Below are 21,005 nucleotides of genomic sequence, written 5' to 3'. Positions count from 1 at the left end.
AAAACATGTCAGGGTTGGAAGAAGATACGTTGTTGTCATGACTACAGGGTCTGGTTCTGTGTCAACGTTTGTAAAATGTCACAGGAACAAAACAAGTTGAAGCATCGGGGCCTGAGAGAGAAACGATCATGTCAAGTAGAAATATCAAAGCATAGAATTAAAGAATCAATTCCACTAAATCCACAGGAAGTAGATTTCCTCTGGCTGATATCCACCACAAGTTGAATGAAAGTAAAACAAATAATTGAATGAAGAGAATGTTCTATATCAGGACTTGCTAAAGTGCTTGAAGTGAAAGTGGATCAGTGAGTTGCTGCAATACTAGATAGACCAACAGGAAGTGCCAAACATGATGCATCAACCTGCTGCCACGCCCTGGCTGCTGTGTGCTGACAGCCCTCCCACACTGGTTCGGTGTGATGGCTTCTGGTTCGGCAACCCCCAGTCTCCAAGTGATAGTGAGCGTTGAAAACAGTCCCACTTGTTGGCTTTCAAGATTCAAGATTCAAGATTTTTTATTTGTCACATACATATACATACTTCCATACATAAATGCAATGAAATGTAATGCAACGCACCCGGTGATAGCACACAATATGTCCTAGGAAAAAATAAAAAATAAAATAAAATAAAAAGTAGAAAATTCCTTTCTAATAGACCGACTAACTGACTCCTAAAACGTAATACAGTAAGTGGAATACTTATAGAATAAGATAAAAATATATAGAATAAAATACAATAAAAATAAATTGAAATAAAATGGAATAGATAGAAGGAATATGCCTATGTATATACAGATATGTGCATTTAAAGTGGCATGTGAATTAAAGTGGCATGTGAATGTGAATAGAGGGAGTAGTGTTTGGGATAATACAGCACAGTACGGCGCAGCAATACGGCATCACGAACAACCCTGAACAGTGATACAGTATGCGGTACAGTATGCTACATACAGTACAGTGGGTAGTGGAGCCTAGTGTATGGCTCAGTTAGGACCCCTGGTGAGATCAGCGTTGACAGTTCTAATTGCCTGACCGCAGCAGCTGAAACAGTCCGTTGGGGTGATGAGGATCCTTCATGATTCTACGGGCTCTGCTACTACACCTCCTGGTGTATAGCTCCTGCAAGGAGGGGAGGGTAGTTCCAGTGGTACGTTCAGCTGAACGCACCACCCTCTGCAGGGCCCGCCTGTCCTGAGCAGTACAGTTCCCAAACCAGGCAGTGATGTTGCCTGTCAGGATGCTCTCCACTGCTCCAGAGTAGAAGGACTTGAGGATCCTCACCGAGACCCGGAATTTCCTCAGCTGCCTGAGGTGGTAGAGACGCTGCCTCACCTTTCTCACCAAAGTGTCTGTGTGAACAGTCCATGTTAAGTCCTCTGTGATGTGGACTCCCAGATATCTGAAGCTGCTCACCCTATCGACAGAAGTCCCATTAATCCACAAGGGCGCGTGCGTCCTCGATTGTGATCCACGCCTAAAGTCCACAATCAGCTCCTTGGTTTTGCTGACGTTCAGGTGTAGGCTGTTGTCCTGGCACCAGAGTGACAGGTCAGCCACCTCCTCGCGGTAGGCCTTCTCATCGCAGTCGGTGATCAGGCCCACGACCACGGTGTCGTCAGCAAACTTGATGATGGTGTTGGAGCTGGACCTGGCCACACAGTCATGTGTGTACAGGGAGTACAGTAGGGGGCTGAGGACGCAACCCTGGGGGGATCCTGTATTCAGGGTGAGGGAGCTTGACATGTACTTCCCCACCTTGACCACCTGGGGGCGGCCTGTGAGGAAGTCCAGGATCCAGGTGCACAGCGGACCATTCAATCCGAGCTCCATCAGCTTGACAGCCAGTCTGGTGGGAACTATGGCGTTGAAAGCTGAACTATAATCGATGAACAGCATTCTCACATAGGCCCCCATCTGGCCATCCAGGTGCGTGAGCGTGGTGTGCAGTACCTGGGAGACCGCGTCATCCGTGGATCTGTTCTGCCGGTACGCGAACTGCAACGTGCGGGGAAGGGAGGCGCAGATGTAATCCTTAATAAGCCTCTCGAAACACTTCATGACCACCGAGGTGAGGGCCATGACGGTAGTCATTCAGGCAGGTTGGAGAGGCGATCTTCGGGACAGGAACGACGGTGGACCTCTTGAAGCAGGATGGGACCACTGATTCAGCCAGGGAGATGTTGAATATTGTGGTGAACACTGGAGCTAGCTGGTTAGCACAGGTCTTCAGTACTCGCCCAGATATGCCATCTGGGCCCGCAGCTTTCCTGGTGTTCACCCGCATCAAAGCCCTCCTGACCTCGTGCACGGACACTGAGAGTGCGCGCTCATCCCCAGCGGTCTGACTCCAATTAGCCGGCGAGCTAGCGGTGCTGCCAGACTCGAACCGCGCATAAAAGGAGTTCAGTTGGTTGGCCAGGGAGGCGTCCACACTCATGGCTGGGGAGGAGCTGCTCTTGTAGTTTGTTATTGTTCGCAGCCCCTCCCACAAGCGTCTTGTGTCCCCCTGCTCCATCTTTAGCTCCACGGTCTCTCTGTATGTCCGTTTGGCGTCTCTCACCGCCCTCCGCAGATTGTACGACGCCGCTTTGTAATTGTCCATGTTACCAGATACAAGACCGTCGTTGTAAGCGGCCGTGCAGAGCGCAGCGGATGGAATTATCAACCCATGGTTTCTGGTTTGGAAATATCCGAACTTTCACCGTGGGAACGATTTCATCCGCTAGCGTAGCCACAAAACTTACTACAGCCTCTGTAAACGCGCTGACGTCACTTGAACTTGTTTGGAACATGTCCCAGTCTACGTCAGTCAGAGCGTCCTGAAGCGCAGCCTCCGATTGGTCCGTCCACCGCTTCACTTCCCTCGTCATCACCAGATCCCGCGCGATCAGAGGCCTGTAAACAGGAAGCAGCGAGATCGCGGCGTGATCTGATTTCCCGAAAGCAGGGAGCGAGACGGACTTGTATCCGTTCTTGTAAGGAGTGTAACAATGGTCCAGAGTTCTGTCTCCCCTGGTGGCACACGTGATGTGTTGGTGGAAATTCGGCAGAACTTTTTTAAGGTTGGCCCTGTTAAAGTCCCCAGTCACCACCACAGCCGCGTCGGGATGTCTGTTCTGAAATCCGCACAACACATCGTACAGAACCGACAGAGCTGCGTCGGTGGGATATAAACGTCTGTAATGATGACCGTGCTGAATTTCCGGGGGAGATAAAATGGACGGCATAGTATAGTCAGCTGTTCCAGGTTCGGCGAGCAGGAGTGGGAGAGGAATTTGGTGTTGTTGGCGTTACACTAGCGGTTGTTTACCATTAGGCAGACGCCTCCACCTTTGGATTTCCCCGACTCTCCCGTTCTGTCGCCGCGGAAAACGGAGAAGGCCTCGGCTGGACGTATGGCTTCATCCGGCACCAGTGGGTTCAGCCATGTTTCCGTCAGGCAGAGGACGCAACAGTTCCTCGTGTCTCGCTGGAACTGAATCCTCGCTCGAAGTTCATCCATCTTGTTCTCCAGGGACTGGACGTTAGCAAGAAGGATGCTTGGCAGAGGTGGACGGTAAGGTTGCGTCCTCATTCTGACCCGAATGCCGCCTCGTTTACCTCGGTGCTTCCTCCGTGGGCCCGCTCGTGGAACAGCGGCTCCATTTTTGTTGTAGTTGTTGTTGCAAGTGTTCCCGCGTAGGATTTCCGCCGGCCACTCTGCTCCCACGGATAAAAAGTCCCAAAGTTGTTTGTTTAGGGAAATTTTTATATCCATGAGTGCATCGCGGTCGTATGAGTTAATTGTTGATGTTTTTCTGGCGAACATTGTGATAAAAAAAGGAAAAAAATACTAAAGAGTAAGAAAGTAACCGGAGCGCCGGCGCAGGCGACCGCTAGGGGCGCCGCCACTATCGCCGAAACACTTTCATGATCATAAGGTCATTATCCAGCCAAGCTAATCAAATGGAATAAGGATAACATGGACTGTACTTGATGTGGTGTTTTTAAAAGCACACATACTTAGAATCCAACACAGAGAACACAGTATTTCAGAGTTTGGCTGTGAAGGGGAAAATGTTTCACATTCCAAGAGGGAATGAGATTTGGGCAAAGGGAATTTTACTGATTTACTTTTACAAAACGTCCCTAAACATTCCCTGCGAGCGATGTGTTGTTTTCTAAAGAGGAAACCTCTCTACTATCTCTCAGGGGTTCTCAACCTTTGCCACCCAGGACCCTGTTTTTAGCTCCCAAAATGTTCTTTCTTTTTGTTGTCATTAATATTATTTGTGGTGTGGGGATGGTTTGAGCAGCCACACCTGACCTGGATCTAGGTCTAGGTCTGATCTGTGGCGTCTGATGCCGGTTGCTCAGGAGGTTTGACAAACCAGGCAAATGGAGTTACCTGAGGAGCATTTTAGGGAATTAGTTATTGCTCATTTCGCTGTTAACAGAAAAGCAAATGACAACAAATGATCAACTGAACGTCTGTGTTGAAAGGTAAGCATCAGTGAAAGAGACAAACTTTTGGAATTTGGGAAACTTTATTAAACGGCAGAATCTAAGTGCAACAACAACTGTGATGTAATAAATGTTTAACAAAGAAAAGAAAACACCGACCTATCAACCCAATATCAATGAATACACAATATGACAGAATGATATAAAAGATCAAATAGATAATATTTCATGACATCAAAGAAAAATAATCCCAAAAAGAAACTCACTAAACGCATTGAGATTTGACTAAAATAGAATCTCATCTAAAATCATTCCACAAATGATAGATTCTCACACGTCAGGAAAGTGAAAAGTGAACTGGATACATTCTGATGGTGTATGACAGTTTTGGATCATCCACCTGCTTGTGCAGGATTTCAAGAAAGTTTTGAATATTATGTATATTTTACATTTTATATAATATCCTGTGATTTACTGTTATAACTGATTGAAAGGAGAACTGTAATGATTTATGAATAATTAAGAAACCAACAAAACCAATAATTAAAAAGAAAACAATAATGACAGCGCTCTGGTCTTCAAGTGAAACATCTTTCAACCTAAAGAGGACGGAGCCCCTACAACACAGGTGGAAACACACTTTTAATACATATATTGTACAGTTTGTATTGTATTGTTTAGTACATATATTGTAGAACAGGACGCTGTAGCTGTGATGTTGTGAAGCCATGTGGAGGAGACTTACTTTGAGCTCAGTTCTCTACAGAAACATCAGGCGGTGGATTGAGTTTCTCAGAAAGCTCAGAGCTGTTGTCTGAACCTGAGGGAGGAGCAACAGTGTGTTAGTATATACACCTTATTTCCTCAAATAGTGAGCGACGCCTTTATTTACCTCAACTGCAGAGGCTACCGCCCTTTATTGGAAGCAGGCTTATATTAGAGGCAGGCTGCTAAATCAAATTCCCTCTGTATGATGAGTATATTTCATCATATTTTACCCGGGGGAAATAGTTTTTTCTGAGTTTCCCTTGAACGCAGCACGTGCTGCTTTGGAGCGTTGGAGAGCGACAGCGCTCAGAGCGAGGCCTTTGCCCCAAGAAGCGATCTGTGATCTGATGCACAGCAGTATGAAACGGAGTAAATTAAATACATCTAAAATAAAAACACTGTTTTATTTTCTTTGTTTGGAGAAAAGATCACTCTTAAGGAGCTGCAGAGCTGTTCCGGTGCGGAACTCCACAGCTCAGATGGGTTTTTCCTCCGCTCTGTATTTGAGGCAAGTTATATTATATTGCAACGTGTCAGGTGTACGGTCTATTGAGAAGGAGCATTATTTAATATTAAAGCCTTTACATTCACTGTTTTTCTGTTGAATCACCTGAGCCTCAATTTCTCCTTGACTTGGTGCAACAGGAAGTTAAATTAACATCACATTCCACTTACCAGGTGGGAGACATTTTTCTGAAAGAAAGGGTAAAAAACATTGATTAATATGAAATAAAGATGAGAAAACCATCTTTTTTCAGTGCAGTGTTCCACATCCTCTCTCCAGTTCATCACGAGCCCCCATCCTGTCTCTGACGCAAGTCGTGTTGCGGTGCTTAAACTTGAGTTGGCGAACGATTCCCGTACGATTGGGTCATAACCAACAAATCTTTTAAACGTCTCAGGAGCCTGGAGTCACTCCGGCCAAATAGTCGTTCGTTGGTTTCCTTTGCGCGGGTCACGCACTGTGCCTCAAGCAGCCCAGCAACGAGCCCAACAAGCTCCTCAACTGTCCATGCAGTGAGTGGGCGAGAGAGAGAGAGAGAGAGAGAGAGAGAGAGAGAGAGAGAGAGAGAGAGAGAGAAAGTGAGAAAATCTACAACTCACAAAGTGAAAATAATCACTGAGGATGAAATGAAGGTGAGTGATTTACACCCTGCATTCCACCAAAATAATGACAATTCAGTGATTCCTGTGAGAATCCCGTTCAGGGCTCAGAGTGGAACAGACTCTTCCTCCTCTCCTTCATCGTTCTGGAAGTCCTCCCTCGCCCACCCCACCCCACGAAGCCAGCGTGGGAAAACGGAAAGGGATCTTTTTAGGGATCTTTTTTAGTCAAGAAGCCGCTCTGGAAAAAGAGCCCGACCTTTGGTGGCTGTTCCACTCAGACGGCTTCAAACAGAGTGGGGAGCCATGTTGTTCACATGTCCTTTACTTAGAACCTGTTCAAACACATGAACAGTAGATTTCAGTGAAGACACAGACAAGGTGTTTGGCTCGGTGGCGTCCGGGGGCCCAGAGTCACTTGTCGCTCTCTAACTTGTGGGAGGAAGTGGCCCGCGGGGCGCCAGGTGCTGGAAGTCTGTTCCCAGCGTTTGATGCTCACCTCTCTCATTCTTCTTCTTGTACAGCGCGACTCCAGCGGCAACAAGGACCATGACGACAACAACAGCCGCCACGACGCCGACGGCCACGCCCACACTGGAGGCTTTAGCTTCAACAAAACATCAGGGAAGGACGGTTAGAACACTCTGACACAAAGTCCTACATCAGCAGAAAGAAAAATGACTTTATATTTGGTATTTAAAGTGTGTTTCACATCCTTCTTCTCCTTCATTTATTAATGTGTTGTTTTTCAACCTTAATGTTTAGGGACAAGCCTTGTTTTCATCTCAATCATTTAACAATTTCATGTTTTGCGTCATCACATGTCGTTCCACGCTCAGGGTCATGTGATCTGACCGTGGTCGTCACGACAACGTAAATGTGATTCAAAACTAATTTCGGCCTCCGACAGATTGTGGGCGTAGCCACACTCTCACTCCGTCGCTTCTCCAAAATGGAGTCATTACTCGGCCATTTGTCTTCCCGCAGGAGTGTCTAGATGACTTTAGGGAGACTGAGCTGAAGAGGAGCTCAGGGCTCAGATGGAGGCTCAGGCTACTTCCCCAGTGAAGCCTGATGTCACTACTCAGAGTCACATGTGGGGCGTGTCTCTCCTCCTCCGTCACTTCCCTCCCGCATCTCACCCCGGTTGCTCCTGATCCGCCCCGACTCCAGCGGGGTGATGATGTCATCCCGGAGGCCGTGGAGCTGAAGCTTGCAGGCGTACCTCCCCCAGTCCTCGGGCCGCACCGACGCCAGGCTCAGCTCGGCACTGATCTGGAAGGTTCCGTCGGGGTTGGGGAGCAGCTCTCCGTGCTCCACCTCCTCATGGAGCTCCTCTCCGTCTCTGGTCCAGAACACCATCACTCTGTCAGGGTAGAAACCTGTAGCGTGGCAGGTGACTGGAGAGGAGGGGCTCTTCTGGAGGAGGGACACTGATGGAGGGACTGGGGGGGAGGAAAAAGAGAGGGAGGGAAGGAGGGGGGGTGGTGGACAGATGGGGGAGGTAGAAAAAGAGAGGGAAGGGGACGGCGGAGGAGAGAGAGAGGGAGGAGAGATTGATAGAGCGAGAGAAAGAGAGATGAAGGGAGAGAGGGAGGGAGGGAGAGAGATAGAAGGATGGGGAGGGGCAGAGAGAGAGAGAGGGAGGAAGGAGAGATTGATAGAGTGAGAGAAAGAGAGATGAAGGGAGAGAGAAAGAGGGAGGGAGATAGAGAAAGAAGAGAGGGGGAGGGGGAGGGAGGGAGGGAGGGAATTGATAGAGTGAGAGAAGAGAGATGAAGGGAGAGAGGAAGGGAGGGAGAGAGACAGAGGGATGGGTAGGGGCAGAGAGAGAGAGAGAGGGAGGGAGGAGAGATTAATAGAGTGAGAGAAAGAGAGATGAAGCGAGTGAGGGAGAGAGGGAGGGAGGGAGGGAGGGAGGGAGAGGGAGTATGGAAAAAGGAGAGGGAGGGAGGGAGAAAGAAAGATGGGAGGGAGGATGGAAAAAGAAGAGATAGCAAGGGAGGGGGATTGATAGAGCGAGAGAGAGAGAGAGATGAAGGGAGAGAGGAAGGGGGTGATAGAGAAAGGGAGAGCGGGAGGGAGGTAGAGAGAGGGGGTATAATAAAATGAGAGAGGGAGGGAGAGAGAAAGAGAGGGAGGGAGGATAGAAAAGGGAGACAGTGATCGAGCGAGAGAAAGAGAGATGAAGGGAGAGAGGGAGGGAGAGAGATAGAAGGATGGGGAGGGGCAGAGAGAGAGAGAGGGAGGGAGGAGAGATTGATAGAGTGAGAGAAAGAGAGATGAAGGAAGAGAGGGAGGGAGAGAGAAAGAGGGAGGGAGATAGACAAAGAAGAGAGGGGGAGGGGGAGGGAGGGAGGGAGGGAATTGATAGAGCGAGAGAAGAGAGATGAAGGGAGAGAGGGAGGGAGGGAGGGAGGGAGAGAGAGAGAGAGGGATGGGGAGGGGCAGAGAGAGAGAGAGGGAGGGAGGAGAGATTGATAGAGTGAGAGAAAGAGAGATGAAGCGAGTGAGGGAGAGAGGGAGGGAGGGAGGGAGGGGGAGTATAGAAAAAAGAGAGGGAGGGAGGGAGAAAGAGGGATGGGAGGGAGGATGGAAAAAGAAGAGATAGCAAGGGAGGGGGATTGATAGAGCGAGAGAGAGAGAGAGATGAAGGGAGAGAGGAAGGGGGTGATAGAGAAAGGGAGAGCGGGAGGGAGGTAGAGAGAGGGGGTATAGTAAAATGAGAGAGGGAGGGAGAGAGAAAGAAAGAGAGGGAGGGAGGATAGAAAAGGGAGACAGTGATCGAGGGGGATTGATAGAGCGAGAGAAAGAGAGATAAAGGGAGTGAGGGAGGGAGGGAGGGAGGGGGGGTTGAAAGAGAACAGGAGAGAGTGGGAGGGAGAGACGGATGGGGAGGGAGGATAGAAAAAGGAGAGATAGCGAGAGGGGGATTGATAGAGCGAGAGAGATGAAGCAAGGGAGGGAGGGGTGATAGAGAAAGGGAGAGCGAGAGAGAGAGGGAGTATAGAAAAGGAGAGAGGGAGGGAGATAGAGGGATGGGAAGGGAGATAGAAAAAGGAGAGATAGCAATGGAGGGAGGGGGATTGATAGAGCGAGAGAGAGAGAGATGAAGGGGGGAGGGAGGGAGGGAGAGGGAGTATAGAAAAAGGAGAGGGAGGGGGACAGTGGGAGAGAGAGAGGGAGTAGAGATTGATAGAGTGAGAGAAGAAAGATAAAGGGAGTGAAGGAGGGGGTGAAAGAGAACGGGAGAGTGGGAGGGAGAGAGAGGGAGATAGAGGGATGGGGAGGGAGGATAGCGAGTGAGGGAGGGAGGGGGATTGATAGAGTGAGGGAGGGAGGGGTAATAGAGAAAGAGAGAGAGGGAGAGAGAGGGAGGGAGATAGAGAGATGGAGAGGGAGGATAGTAGAAGGAGCGATGGTGAGGGAGGGAAGGGAGGGTGATGATAGAGCAAGAGAGATGAAAGGAGAGAGGGAAGGAGGGAGTGGGAGTATAGGAAAGGGAAAGGGAGGGAGAGAGAAAGAGAGAAAGAGAGAAAGAGGGATGGGGAGGAAGGATAGAAAAAGGATAGATAGGGAGGGGGATTGATAGAGCGAGAGAGAGAGAGAGATGAAGGGAGGGAGAGAGGGGGTGATAGAGAAACGGAGAGCGGGAGGGAGGGGGGGTATAGAAAAGGTAGAGCCAGGGGGAGGGAGAGAGAGGGAGAGACAGGAGAGGGAAGAGGGATTAATAGAGCGATGGGGAGGGAGGATAAAAAAAGGAGAGATAGCAATGGAAGGAGGGGGATTGATAGAGCCAGAGAGAGAGATGAAGGGGGGAGGGAAGGGGTAATAGGGAGAGCGGGAGGGAGGGAGAGGGCATATAAAAAAGGAGAGAGGGAGGGAGATAGAGGGATGGAGAGGGGCAGAGAGATTGGGGGAGAGACAGACAGGAGAGGGAGGAGGGATTGATAGAATGAGAGAGAGAGATGAAGCGTGGGAGGGAGGGAGGGAGGGGGTGATAGGCAAAGCAGGAGGGAGGGAGAAAAAAAGGAGAAAAGGGAGAGAGGGAGAAAGAGGGATGGAGAGGGAGGATAGAAAAAGGAGAGACAGCGAGGGAGGGAGAGGGATTGATAGAGCAAGAGAGAGAGAGAGATGAAGGGGGGTGATGGAGAAAGGGAGAGTGGGAGGGAGGGTATAGGAAAGGGAGAGGGAGAGAGGGAGGGAGTGAGGGAGGATAGAAAAGGGAGGCAGTGATTGATGGGGATTGATAGAGCAAGAGAAAGAGAGATGAGGGGAGGGAGGGGGTGATGGAGAAAGGGAGAGTGGGAGGGAGGGAGAGAGAGGGCATAAAAAAAGGAGAGAGGGAGGGAGATAAAGGGATGGAGAGGGGCAGAGAGATTGGGGGAGAGACAGACAGGAGAGGGAGGAGGGATTGATAGAGCGAGCGAAGAGAGATGAAGGGAAAGAGGGAGGGAGGGAGTGAGATGGAGTAGAGAAAAAGGAGAGGGAGAGAGAGAGAAAGAGAGGGAGGAAGGGAGAAAGAGGGATGGGGAGGGAGGATAGAAAAATGGAGAGAAGGCGAGGGAGGGAGGGAGGGGGATTGATAGAGCAAGAGAGAGAGATGAAGGGGGGAGGGAGGGAGAGAGAGGGCATATAAAAAGGAGAGAGAGGGGGAGAGAGGGATTGATAGAACGAGAGAGAGATGAAGGGAGAGAAGGAGGGGAGAGGGACAGAGAGGGAGGATAGAAAAAGGGGATAACGCGAGTGAGGGAGAGAGGGGGATTGATAGAGTGAGAGAGCGAGAGATGAAGGGAGGGAGGGGGGTGATAGAGAAAGGGAAAGCAGGAGGGAGGGAGATAAAAAAGGAGAGGAGGGAGAGAGGGAGAAAGAGGGATGGAGAGGGAGGATAGAAAAAGGAGAGATAGCAAGGGAGGGAGAGGGATTGATAGAGCAAGAGAGAGAGAGAGATGAAGGGGGGGTGATGGAGAAAGGGAGAGCGGGAGGGAGGGTATAGGAAAGGGAGAGGGAGAGAGGGAGGGAGTGAGGGAGGATAGAAAAGGGAGGCAGTGATTGAGGGGGATTGATAGAGCAAGAGAAAGAGAGATGAAGGGAGGGAGGGGGTGATAGAGAAAGGGAGAGTGGGAGGGAGGGAGAGAGAGGGCATTAAAAAAGGAGAGAGGGAGGGAGATAAAGGGATGGAGAGGGGCAGAGAGATTGGGGGAGAGACAGACAGGAGAGGGAGGAGGGATTGATAGAGTGAGCGAAGAGAGATGAAGGGAAAGAGGGAGGGAGGGAGTAGAGAAAAAAATGAGGGGGAGAGAGAGAAAGACAGAGAGGGAGGAAGGGAGAAAGAGGGATGGGGAGGGAGGATGGAAAAAGTAGAGATGGCCAGGGAGGGAGGGAGGGGGATTGATAAAGCAAGAGAGAGATGAAGGGAGGAAGAGAGGGGGTAATAGGGAGAGTGGGAGGGAGGGAGGGACATAGAGGGATGGGGGAGGGGCAGAGAGAGAGGGAAGAGGGATTGATAGAATGACAGAAAGATGAAGGGAGTGAGGGAGGGGATAGAGAAAGGAGAGATAGCGAGGGAGGGGATTGAAAGAGTGAGAGAAGAGAGATGAAGTGAGAGAGGGAGGGGTGATAGAGAAAGGGAGAGGGAGGGAGAGAGGGAGGGAGGGAGGATAGAAAAGGGAGAGAGTGATTGAGGGGGATTGATAGAGCGAGAGAAAGAGAGATGAAGGGGGGGTGATGGAGAAAGGGAGAGTGGGAGGGAGGGAGAGAGAGGGCATAAAAAAGGAGAGAGGGAGGAGGGATTGATAGAACCAGAGAGAGAGGGATGAAGGGAGAGAAGGAGGAGAGAGGGATGATAGAAAAAGGGGAGATAGCGAGTGAGGGAGAGAGGGGGATTGATAGAGTGAGAGAGAGAGATGAAGGGAGGGAGAAGGGGGGGTGATAGAGAAAGGGAAAGCAGGAGGGAGGGAGATAAAAAAGGAGAGGAGGGAGAGAGGGAGAAAGAGGGATGGAGAGGGAGGATAGAAATAGGAGAGATAGTGAGGGAGGGAGAGGGATTGATAGAGCAAGAGAGAGAGAGAGATGAAGGGGGGGTGATGGAGAAAGGGAGAGCGGGAGGGAGGGTATAGGAAAGGGAGAGGGCGAGGGAGAGAAAGAGAGGGAGGGAGTGAGGGAGGATAGAAAAGGGAGGCAGTGATTGAGGGGGATTGATAGAGCAAGAGAAAGAGAGATGAAGGGAGGGAGGGGGTGATAGAGAAAGGGAGAGTGGGAGGGAGGGAGAGAGAGGGCATAAAAAAGGAGAGAGGGAGGAGGGATTGATAGAATGAGAGAGATGAAGGGAGAGAAGGAGGAGAGAGGGATGGAGAGGGAGGATAGAAAAAGGAGAGATAGCGAGGGAGGGAAGGGAGGGGATTGATAGAGAGAGAGATGAAGGGTGAGAGGGAGAGGGCAAATAAAAAAGGAGAGAGAGATGGGGAGGGACAGAGAGAGGGAGGAGGGAGGGACAGGGGGAGGATAGAAAAAGGAGAGATAGCGAGGGAGGGAGGGAGGGGGAGTATAGAAAAAGGAAAGGGAGGGAGAGAGAAAGAGAGAAAGAGGGATGGGGAGGAAGGATAGAAAAAGGATAGATAGGGAGGGGGATTGATAGAGCGAGATGAAGGGAGGGAGAGGGGGGGTGATAGAGAAACAGAGAGCGGGAGGTATAGAAAAGGGAGAGCCAGGGGGAGGGAGAGAGAGGGAGAGACAGGAGAGGGAAGAGGGATTAATAGAGCGATGGGGAGGGAGGATAAAAAAAGGAGAGATAGCAATGGAAGGAGGGGGATGGATAGAGCCAGAGAGAGAGATGAAGGGGGGAGGGAAGGGGTAATAGGGAGAGCGGGAGAGAGGGAGAGGGCATATAAAAAAGGAGAGAGGGAGGGAGATAGAGGGATGGAGAGGGGCAGAGAGATTGGGGGAGAGACAGACAGGAGAGGGAAGGATTGATAGAATGAGAGAGAGAGATGAAGGGAGGGAGGGAGGGAGGGAGGGGGGGTGATAGAGAAAGGCAAAGCAGGAGGGAGGGAGAAAAAAAAGGAGAGGAGGGAGAGAGGGAGAAAGAGGGATGGAGAGGGAGGATAGAAAAAGGAGAGATAGCGAGGGAGGGAGAGGGATTGATAGAGCAAGAGAGAGAGATGAAGGGGGGTGATGGAGAAAGGGAGAGAGTGAGGGAGGATAGAAAAGGGAGGCAGTGATTGAGGGGGATTGATAGAGCAAGAGAAAGAGAGATGAAGGGAGGGAGGGGGTGATGGAGAAAGGGAGAGTGGGAGGGAGGGAGAGAGAGGGCATAAAAAAAGGAGAGAGGGAGGAGGGATTGATAGAACGAGAGAGATGAAGGGAGAGAGGGAGAGGGCAAATAAAAAAGGAGAGAGAGATGGGGAGGGACAGAGAGAGGGAGGAGGGAGGGACAGGGGGGAGGAACGAAAAAGGAGAGATAGGGAGGGAGGGAGGGAGGGAGGGAGGAGGAGGATTGATGGAGAGATGAAGGAGCAAGACAGAAATAAAATATGTGGAGAAGAGAAATTAAAGGTCATGTGATTCTACCTGTTCTCTGCAGAGTTTCCTTCCCGTAGTTCAAATACTTCTTCAGCCACATAATACACAGCTCTGTGTAGTAGTACTTCCTGTATTCTAAATCAGCTTTCTCTTTGTCCCATCTCTGTTTGGTGATGAAAGCCTGTTGTGATGGAGCGATCCATGACATCATCTTCAGGTCCAACACGATGAAGTCTTCTCCATCATAACCAAACTGATCATAACCATCAATGGCTCCAGTCTCATCATCCCACTCACAGCCGTACATCACCTGAACAATGTGTCGATCTGAGAGAGAGAAACAAACACTGTAGTAAACAGCAGCTGATGGTGTTGATGGGACACACCCACCCGGAGTCTTCCTGACACCACCTCTCATTGCTACATCCAATGTTGTTTTGGAAAATCACGACAATATGGTGAAAAACTTTCCTTCACATCATCTCCTGCTTCCACTGACAACTATGGTCACACACGCTCACAGCAAAGCAGTGTGTGTGTGTGTGTGTGTGTGTGTGTGTGTGTGTGTGTGTGTGTGTGTGTGTGTGTGTGAGAGACAGTGTTAACATGAGTGTATGATATAAAGAGTGTCTTCATGTGTGTGTGTGTGTTTACGTGGATGGTTGTTGTGTGTGTGTGTGTGTGTGTGTGCATGCGCGTGTGTGTGTGTGTGTGTGTGTGTGTGTGTGTGTGTGTGTGTGTGTGTGTGTGTGTGTGTGTGAGAGTGTGTGTGTGTGTGTGTGTGTGTATGAGTCAGAACAGACAAAACAATGTAGAGGTAAATAAATAATAAACATACCTCCAGTTTGGTTAAAGCGCTTCTTCAAAGTTTCAATGTTGCCTTTGAAGACCTGCTGTGCATTCATAGAAATCTGAGTCTCTCTCTCCCAGTATTGTGGATCATCTGTTGTGACCTTGTCCATCCAGTCCTGTTTGGGTTGTTTTCTCTGGGTGTTGCTGTCATAGTGAACAATCTGCAATTCATCAACCATCCCAACAGTCACAAACTCTGGGAAGTTTGGAACTCCAGAGGACGCCGTGTAGAAATACTTGAGTGAGTGCAACACTGTTGGAGGGACAGACAAGGTGACATCACATTTATATCAACTTTGTTGTTGACGTCAACGTTCCCTGTGGAGCCGAGTATTTTAAAGTTGATTTATTTATGTGGCCAATTCAACATTATTCAACAGGTTTGTAGAAACAAAAATGGCAGAATTATTATTTAAAGGAAAACAAAACATTGTTGTCGTGACCGTGACGTCAGAATGATTGAAACCTCAGTTGAATTGAGGGTGTTTTTGGGAAGGAATGTAAAGAAACATGTTGAGAGGACAAGCTGTCCTGTCCTGAAACCCTCCCTGCTTTGATGATGGGATGGAAACGTCACACAAACACATTGAGCTTATTTTGACGCAGCTCAGTCATCTGTGGCATTAAAGTCTCTTTGTTCAAATTTGGGCTTTTTCTTTTAAAATGAGATGAGAAGATAATATAGAAAAGTATTATAGGATGAAGAGTTACCATGGTAACTGACATCTTACACCAAAACAAAGTTCCATTTGTATCGTTTCAGCTCAAGAACAAGTGGAGTCGGCAAAAGCTGTGATGGGGCTTGATTTGAGGCGTCATGACAGTGACAGGTGCTTGATCATCTAGTTCAGCACTTTCAAGTGTTTTCCTTCATCTTTGAAGCATCTCGTCATTTCTTGAATGATCTCTTCAATCATCCATCTCACTGGCTTCAGCTGTCAACAGCTGTGAGCACAGCGCCCCCTGCGGCTGCACTTAGTATCGCAACGACGCTCCAGATCCGCACATAATGAAAGTGAAAGGACTTTGCACTTTGTCCAAGAGACTTTCACACGAACAAGTTGAAATTTGATAAACGGGATAAAAGCGTCGATATAATAACAAGTGTAAAGGCTTTTGGTGTTGAGAGGGTGTAGTGATCAGGGTTGAAAGCCAGTTGGATGTGTTGGATGTGCAGTGTATACGCAGGCAGCTCAACACAGCCAGAGACACATGAACAACCAGACGAAGGAAGGAGAGATTTTCAGCAGGATCTTACCTGGAGATGCAACATCACACAAGACGAGCAAGGAGAAGATAAACTGCTTCATTTTGAATCCTCCCAGCAACAGCTGCTCCTGTGGCACCTGTGACGTCCTGATAAACACTGAACTGATGCTGCTCCGAGGCTTCCTCGGTCTGACCAGTGTGGAAGCTCCTCCTTTAGGGAGGACGCGGCTTCCATTTACAGCCAATAGCTATTCAATACGGCCGTGACGTCACCGGTTCCTAGGTGGAATGGATGGCTGCAGGTTGTTCCTTGAAAGGAAATGAACAGAAAGAAAGAAAGAAAGAAATAAAGAAAGAAAGAAAGAAATGAAGAAAGAAAGAAAGAAATGAAGAAAGACGAGAGAAAGAAATGAAGAAAGAAAGAGAGAAAGACTGGATCCTCTCCATAGAAACAGTGCCTTTGTACAGTATTCTGATGTGACTTGGTACGTTCAGTGCAGCTCTACAGTCACTCAAACTACTTTTCTGTCGTCTCCTCTGCATCCAAATGAAACAACAAGTCATGAATCCACACTGCGTTGCCTTCTACACTTTGGAGGCTTGTGCTCCTCCATGAGTGACTTTGTGCATCGTGGCTGAAGATGTTGTTCAGTTGTTGAGGCTTCATCAATCCCTTCTGCAAACACATCTTCCTTCCGGGAAATAATGAAAAGTATTGAGATGAATGAGATGAACTGTGATACACACACACACACACACACACACACACACATACACACACACACACACACACACACACACACACACACACACACACACTATTTAGTACACTGAGTTAGCAGGTGAGTGTTTTTTAGGATGTACTCCATCATGAATACGTAGTGCATAGCGCTCAGGAAGTAGAGCTGGATTTCTCCACCAGCTGATGGTGTTCATGGGACACACCCACACACTGTGCCACACCCCTTCTCAGATTCTTTACTGCCATTTTGTCTTCTGCGCTGTCCTGAAATGGAAGATAAACACTGTCTGTTCCTTATTCAACATTCAATATATATATATGAATATATATATACATATATATAAATATATATATAGAGAGAGAGAGACTGGGAGGTTTTATACTATTTGTCAGCCTTTCTTAACCTTTGTTGACAATATAAAGCTCGCAGCACAACAATGGAACCAGTTTATTTTCTGTCATTTGACTCTATTTTGTGTTATTTCTTTTCCTTCTTTGATGTCTGGTCATGTATGATGTTCATATGTTTATGTCTGGTATCTGGAGGGAGGGGGAAGGGGAGTTGTTGACTTTTCTTTTTCTGTTGCTCGTGTTTGAACCTGTGATATAATGTGAAAAACAAAATAAAAATACTTTGTGCTGTGCTACTTTATCTCTATTATCTCTATTATCATGCATGGACACAAGGAAGGGAGTCCAGGGCCAACGTGGTGTTGGGAGGGTGGAGAAAGCAGCAAGCTTACCCCTTCAAATAAGAAGCTAAATAATGGTCTTGTCCTCAAAGAAAAGAACGACGTTAAATGATAAAATAAAATAAAAACCTCTGGTGCCACTAACACACTCACGTCCACGTTTCCTTCTGTTCCTTCTCTTCTTTCCCACCAGGTTATTTTACACGGCGGAACTTTTTTATAGACTTTTACACCTTCAAGTCAGTGTCCTTTTTGAAAAGGTAGTATTTGTAGTATTACTAGAAGAAGGACGGTGACGCTGCTGTCATATGAAACAGGTTGAATAAAAAGAGGAAGAACAAGAGCACAGCAGGTGATCATGACGCTTCAGCCACGGTGCGTCCATGGTGCAGTGCTGCTCAGAGGGCGCCATCTAGCGGCCGAGTACATAGAGGCTGCGGAGTGAAAGCGAAAGTGAAAAAGTTGCGGCACCGAGGGCGTTGGAAATCCACCATCGTCCATTGGGGCAGAAAGAAGAAAGAAGCAGCTGCGACCATGAGCTTCTGCGCGGTCTACACACTGGTGGCAATGTCCTGCTCCATCCACGGGCCGGTGCTTTTTCCTCCCTGTTGGCTTTTGCGTGGCGCGGCGCGGTGGGGGCCGCGAACCGTCGTGTTGGCGCGCGAAGCCTTTTTGATATTGAAACGTTTGTGGTTCCACTGTTGCTGAGAAGGAAACGTCGTCAAAGGGCGACTGCACCTGCACGACACACTGCGTGGAGTGTGTTCCACGCAGCGGCTCTCAGCCGTCGAAGGAAAGATGCTGCTGTTTGAGTCCAAGTGGGAAAACGCGTGAAACCAAAAGTTATTTGTGCCCAAAAAGCAACTGTTTCATTGATGAGGGTTATATTTTACAGATTATAGCCCAACCAGCGCACGACATGATGATCACTTTTTAGCACCGGCATCAAACAGCCCGAATATAAGTATTAAAACATACAAAAGATGCGTGACCCCGATGAACTCAGTGGGAGATACAGCCGGAGAGTGGGGAGACTGCACATTATTTACAATGTGTGCATATAACATATATATATATGTATATATATATATATATATATATATATATGTATGGATATAGATATCCATAGATTTTGGTTTTCACCAAAATTAAGACTATATTTATTTGCTACATGTACAGCTCCTTTAGGGATTGTGTTGTGTAGTATTTGTGTTTTTATTTCCATTTTATTAGCTCCGGAGTACTTAAGTATGTTGCAGCTCAAATATTCAAGTGGTTATTGAAATCCATAATCAACGTTCACAACATTCCAATTTTCACACATTGTGCTTTTTCCCTCCAGACCTCTCCGGCTCCCTGTGCCTCCCTGCGTGCACCCACGGGAACGAAGGAGCCCAATGGTGACGCTTTTCCTCGCGCCGGAATTTAGAAAAACAATGATCTTTTGCACACGGGTCATGTGACATATTGCTCATTTCAGAGCACTCTCAGCCCCGTCCTTCCAGCCACTAGTACATGTCCATCATATTCACTGCTCATTGTAAATATATTACCATGGTAGATTCAGGACATTATTTATTGTATTTCTGAATGTCCCTTTAACCATTTAATGCCCTGCTCCACCAAGTCAAATTCCTTTTACATAGAAAAGTTCTTACAAAGGCAAATTATTTTATACCTTATTCTACCTTCCAACTTGGCCAAGGACACAGACAGGCATCATCTGGTATTAACTGTAGCTTTTACATTATAAAATCAAATAAAATAATGATTTAACCAGGTAAAGACAATAGTGAAATAAATTAATTAATGAGTGAGTGACTAGATAACAAAATAATTAACTAACAAAATAAATAAAGAATAAAATAAATTAATGATATAACGACATAAAGACAATAGTGAAATAAATGCATAAATAAATGGATAAATAAATAATAAAATAAAAACACAATTGATAAACAGTGCACATAACGCTCTCTCTCCATATCCATCTTGTTGTTTATCTCACTGCAGTGGTCCTGAGCGTGTCCACTAAAACCGTCTTGGTGCAGTCCAGACTCAGGAAGCCCGTCGTGCTGGACTGTCAGTTCTGGGTGGACTCTCTCGGGCTTCGCTGTGGAGTGGCGGTACCAGTTCAGGGGAAGCGGCCGACTGGTTCTGGCCTACGACGGTAAGTCGGACCGCTTGGCCGACGCCGGGGAGGAAGGGGCCACGATGGACTTCCAAAGCCTCCACGAGAAAGGAAACGCATCCCTGATCCTGCAGGAGGCCCAAGTGCGTCACTCCGGGATGTACATCTGCACAGTGTATCTGCCCTACCTTCAGGCTCAAGTGGCTGTGGAGCTGGAGATTGTGGGTGAGGGAGAGACTCAAAGACATAAAATACACTCATAGAATAAACTGTGCTTTTAATATACTCAGCATCACAAGTAATAAACTGAAATGCAAGTTATGAACCGGATTTATAATTCTCAGGAAAAGGAAAAAAAGTCAGAGATAGATGGTAGGAAGACTACCTTTAAAATACAAGCGTTCCCAGATGAGGTGGGATACAGCAGAAGATGTATGTGAAAGTGTTGAGACGGTTCTCACATCAAACGCTTGCTTTTTCCCTCATCTCTCCACTTTTCCAGAGCCTCCGTCTCTCTCCATCTACCCCTCCCCTCTGCCGCTGACCGTCCCAGGACAGGTCATCGCTGTCCAGTGTGAGGCGTCCGGCTTCGCCCCCCTCTCCCTGGAGCTGAGCTGGGAGTTCCGAGGGGCCGACGGGAACGCTCGGGGGCTGGGGACGGCACCTACAGCCAGAGCACCAGGCTGGAGCTGGACCCAACGAACCTGGGAGGAGGAGGGGAGCTCAGCGGCATCGCTGCTCATCCTGGAGGCAGCAGGCGAGCTGGGGTCACCTTCATTGTCATGGGTGAGACACTAGATTCAGGGTGTGGGTTGGGCAAAATGGGACGGAGCATTTTGTTTGTATGCAACACACACACACACACACACACACACACACACACACACACACGGCCCCAAATGAAACACAGCTACAGAAAGGGACCTGAGGCTGATAATTGTTTCATCCTAATATGTCGTACATTTGATTATCGATGAACAAGGCTCTGAATAATAGGAAATAATAGACGAGGAGTAAAATTCAGATCATAAACTTGACACAATGAACTTGAGTTTATTATTATTATTACTTGACACAACAAGGAACGTTCATTTCTGGCTTTTGGCAACAATGAACAAACCATGTGAGACTGAGATGAACTAAAAGGAAATAGAAATGAGATTAATGGCAGAATAGTTTTCAAACTTCCACCGCCTTACTGTAAATATAGTGACATAACCTAATATATTATATAATATATTCACTTTTGTCAAATGTATTTAGACAGTAACGTTTTAAAAATGGTGGTTATTCATAATAATACCTCATGCAAGCTTAAACAACTTTGTTATCCCACTTTAGAGCAGCATCTGGGATGGTCTGAATCAGAGGATGTTACATTAAATGTCCACTACGTGGCAGTACCACAACGAAGACATTTTTTACATTTACATTATTTACATTTATTGTGTGTGTGTGTGTGTGTGTGTGTGTGTGTGTGTGTGTGTAAAATGGCTGAAATTGTTGAGCTTCTTTCACACATGCACTGCAACCCTGAAATT

General features: G+C 47.9%; 2 protein-coding genes and 1 pseudogene across 3 annotated transcripts in view; 2 read left to right on the top strand and 1 right to left on the bottom strand.

The window, feature by feature from the left end:
* Positions 1–21,005, top strand: part of LOC307228932 (teneurin-3) — a gene marked incomplete at its 5' end in the record, with an annotated part of 375,882 nt that overhangs the window by 122,475 nt on the left and 232,402 nt on the right. The gene's annotated exons all lie outside the window — the stretch shown is intronic.
* LOC307228933 (major histocompatibility complex class I-related gene protein-like) lies at positions 4,510–16,068 on the bottom strand. The gene is made up of 8 exons (XM_079998785.1): positions 15,949–16,068; positions 14,677–14,943; positions 13,887–14,165; positions 7,460–7,762; positions 6,817–6,924; positions 5,889–5,906; positions 5,191–5,265; positions 4,510–5,062 (listed from the first exon to the last, which is right to left on the bottom strand). The coding sequence occupies exons 1-7, from the start codon at positions 15,998–16,000 to the stop codon at positions 5,198–5,200; spliced, it is 1,095 nt and encodes a 364-aa protein (XP_079854911.1). The 5' UTR covers positions 16,001–16,068; the 3' UTR covers positions 4,510–5,062; positions 5,191–5,197.
* The window catches only part of LOC307228997 (tapasin-like), a 75,780-nt pseudogene continuing 72,642 nt past the window's right edge, over positions 17,868–21,005 (top strand). The window contains exons 1-4 of the transcript in view: positions 17,868–17,924; positions 18,676–18,733; positions 19,347–19,689; positions 19,967–20,250. The product of the transcript in view is annotated as a tapasin-like (transcript). The remainder of the gene's footprint in view (positions 17,925–18,675; positions 18,734–19,346; positions 19,690–19,966; positions 20,251–21,005) is intronic.

The sequence above is a fragment of the Zeus faber genome (genome assembly GCF_960531495.2).
Source record: "Zeus faber genome assembly, chromosome: 4".
In the NCBI taxonomy this organism is placed as follows: domain Eukaryota; kingdom Metazoa; phylum Chordata; class Actinopteri; order Zeiformes; family Zeidae; genus Zeus; species Zeus faber.
This window is presented reverse-complemented; position numbering and strand designations above follow the sequence as displayed.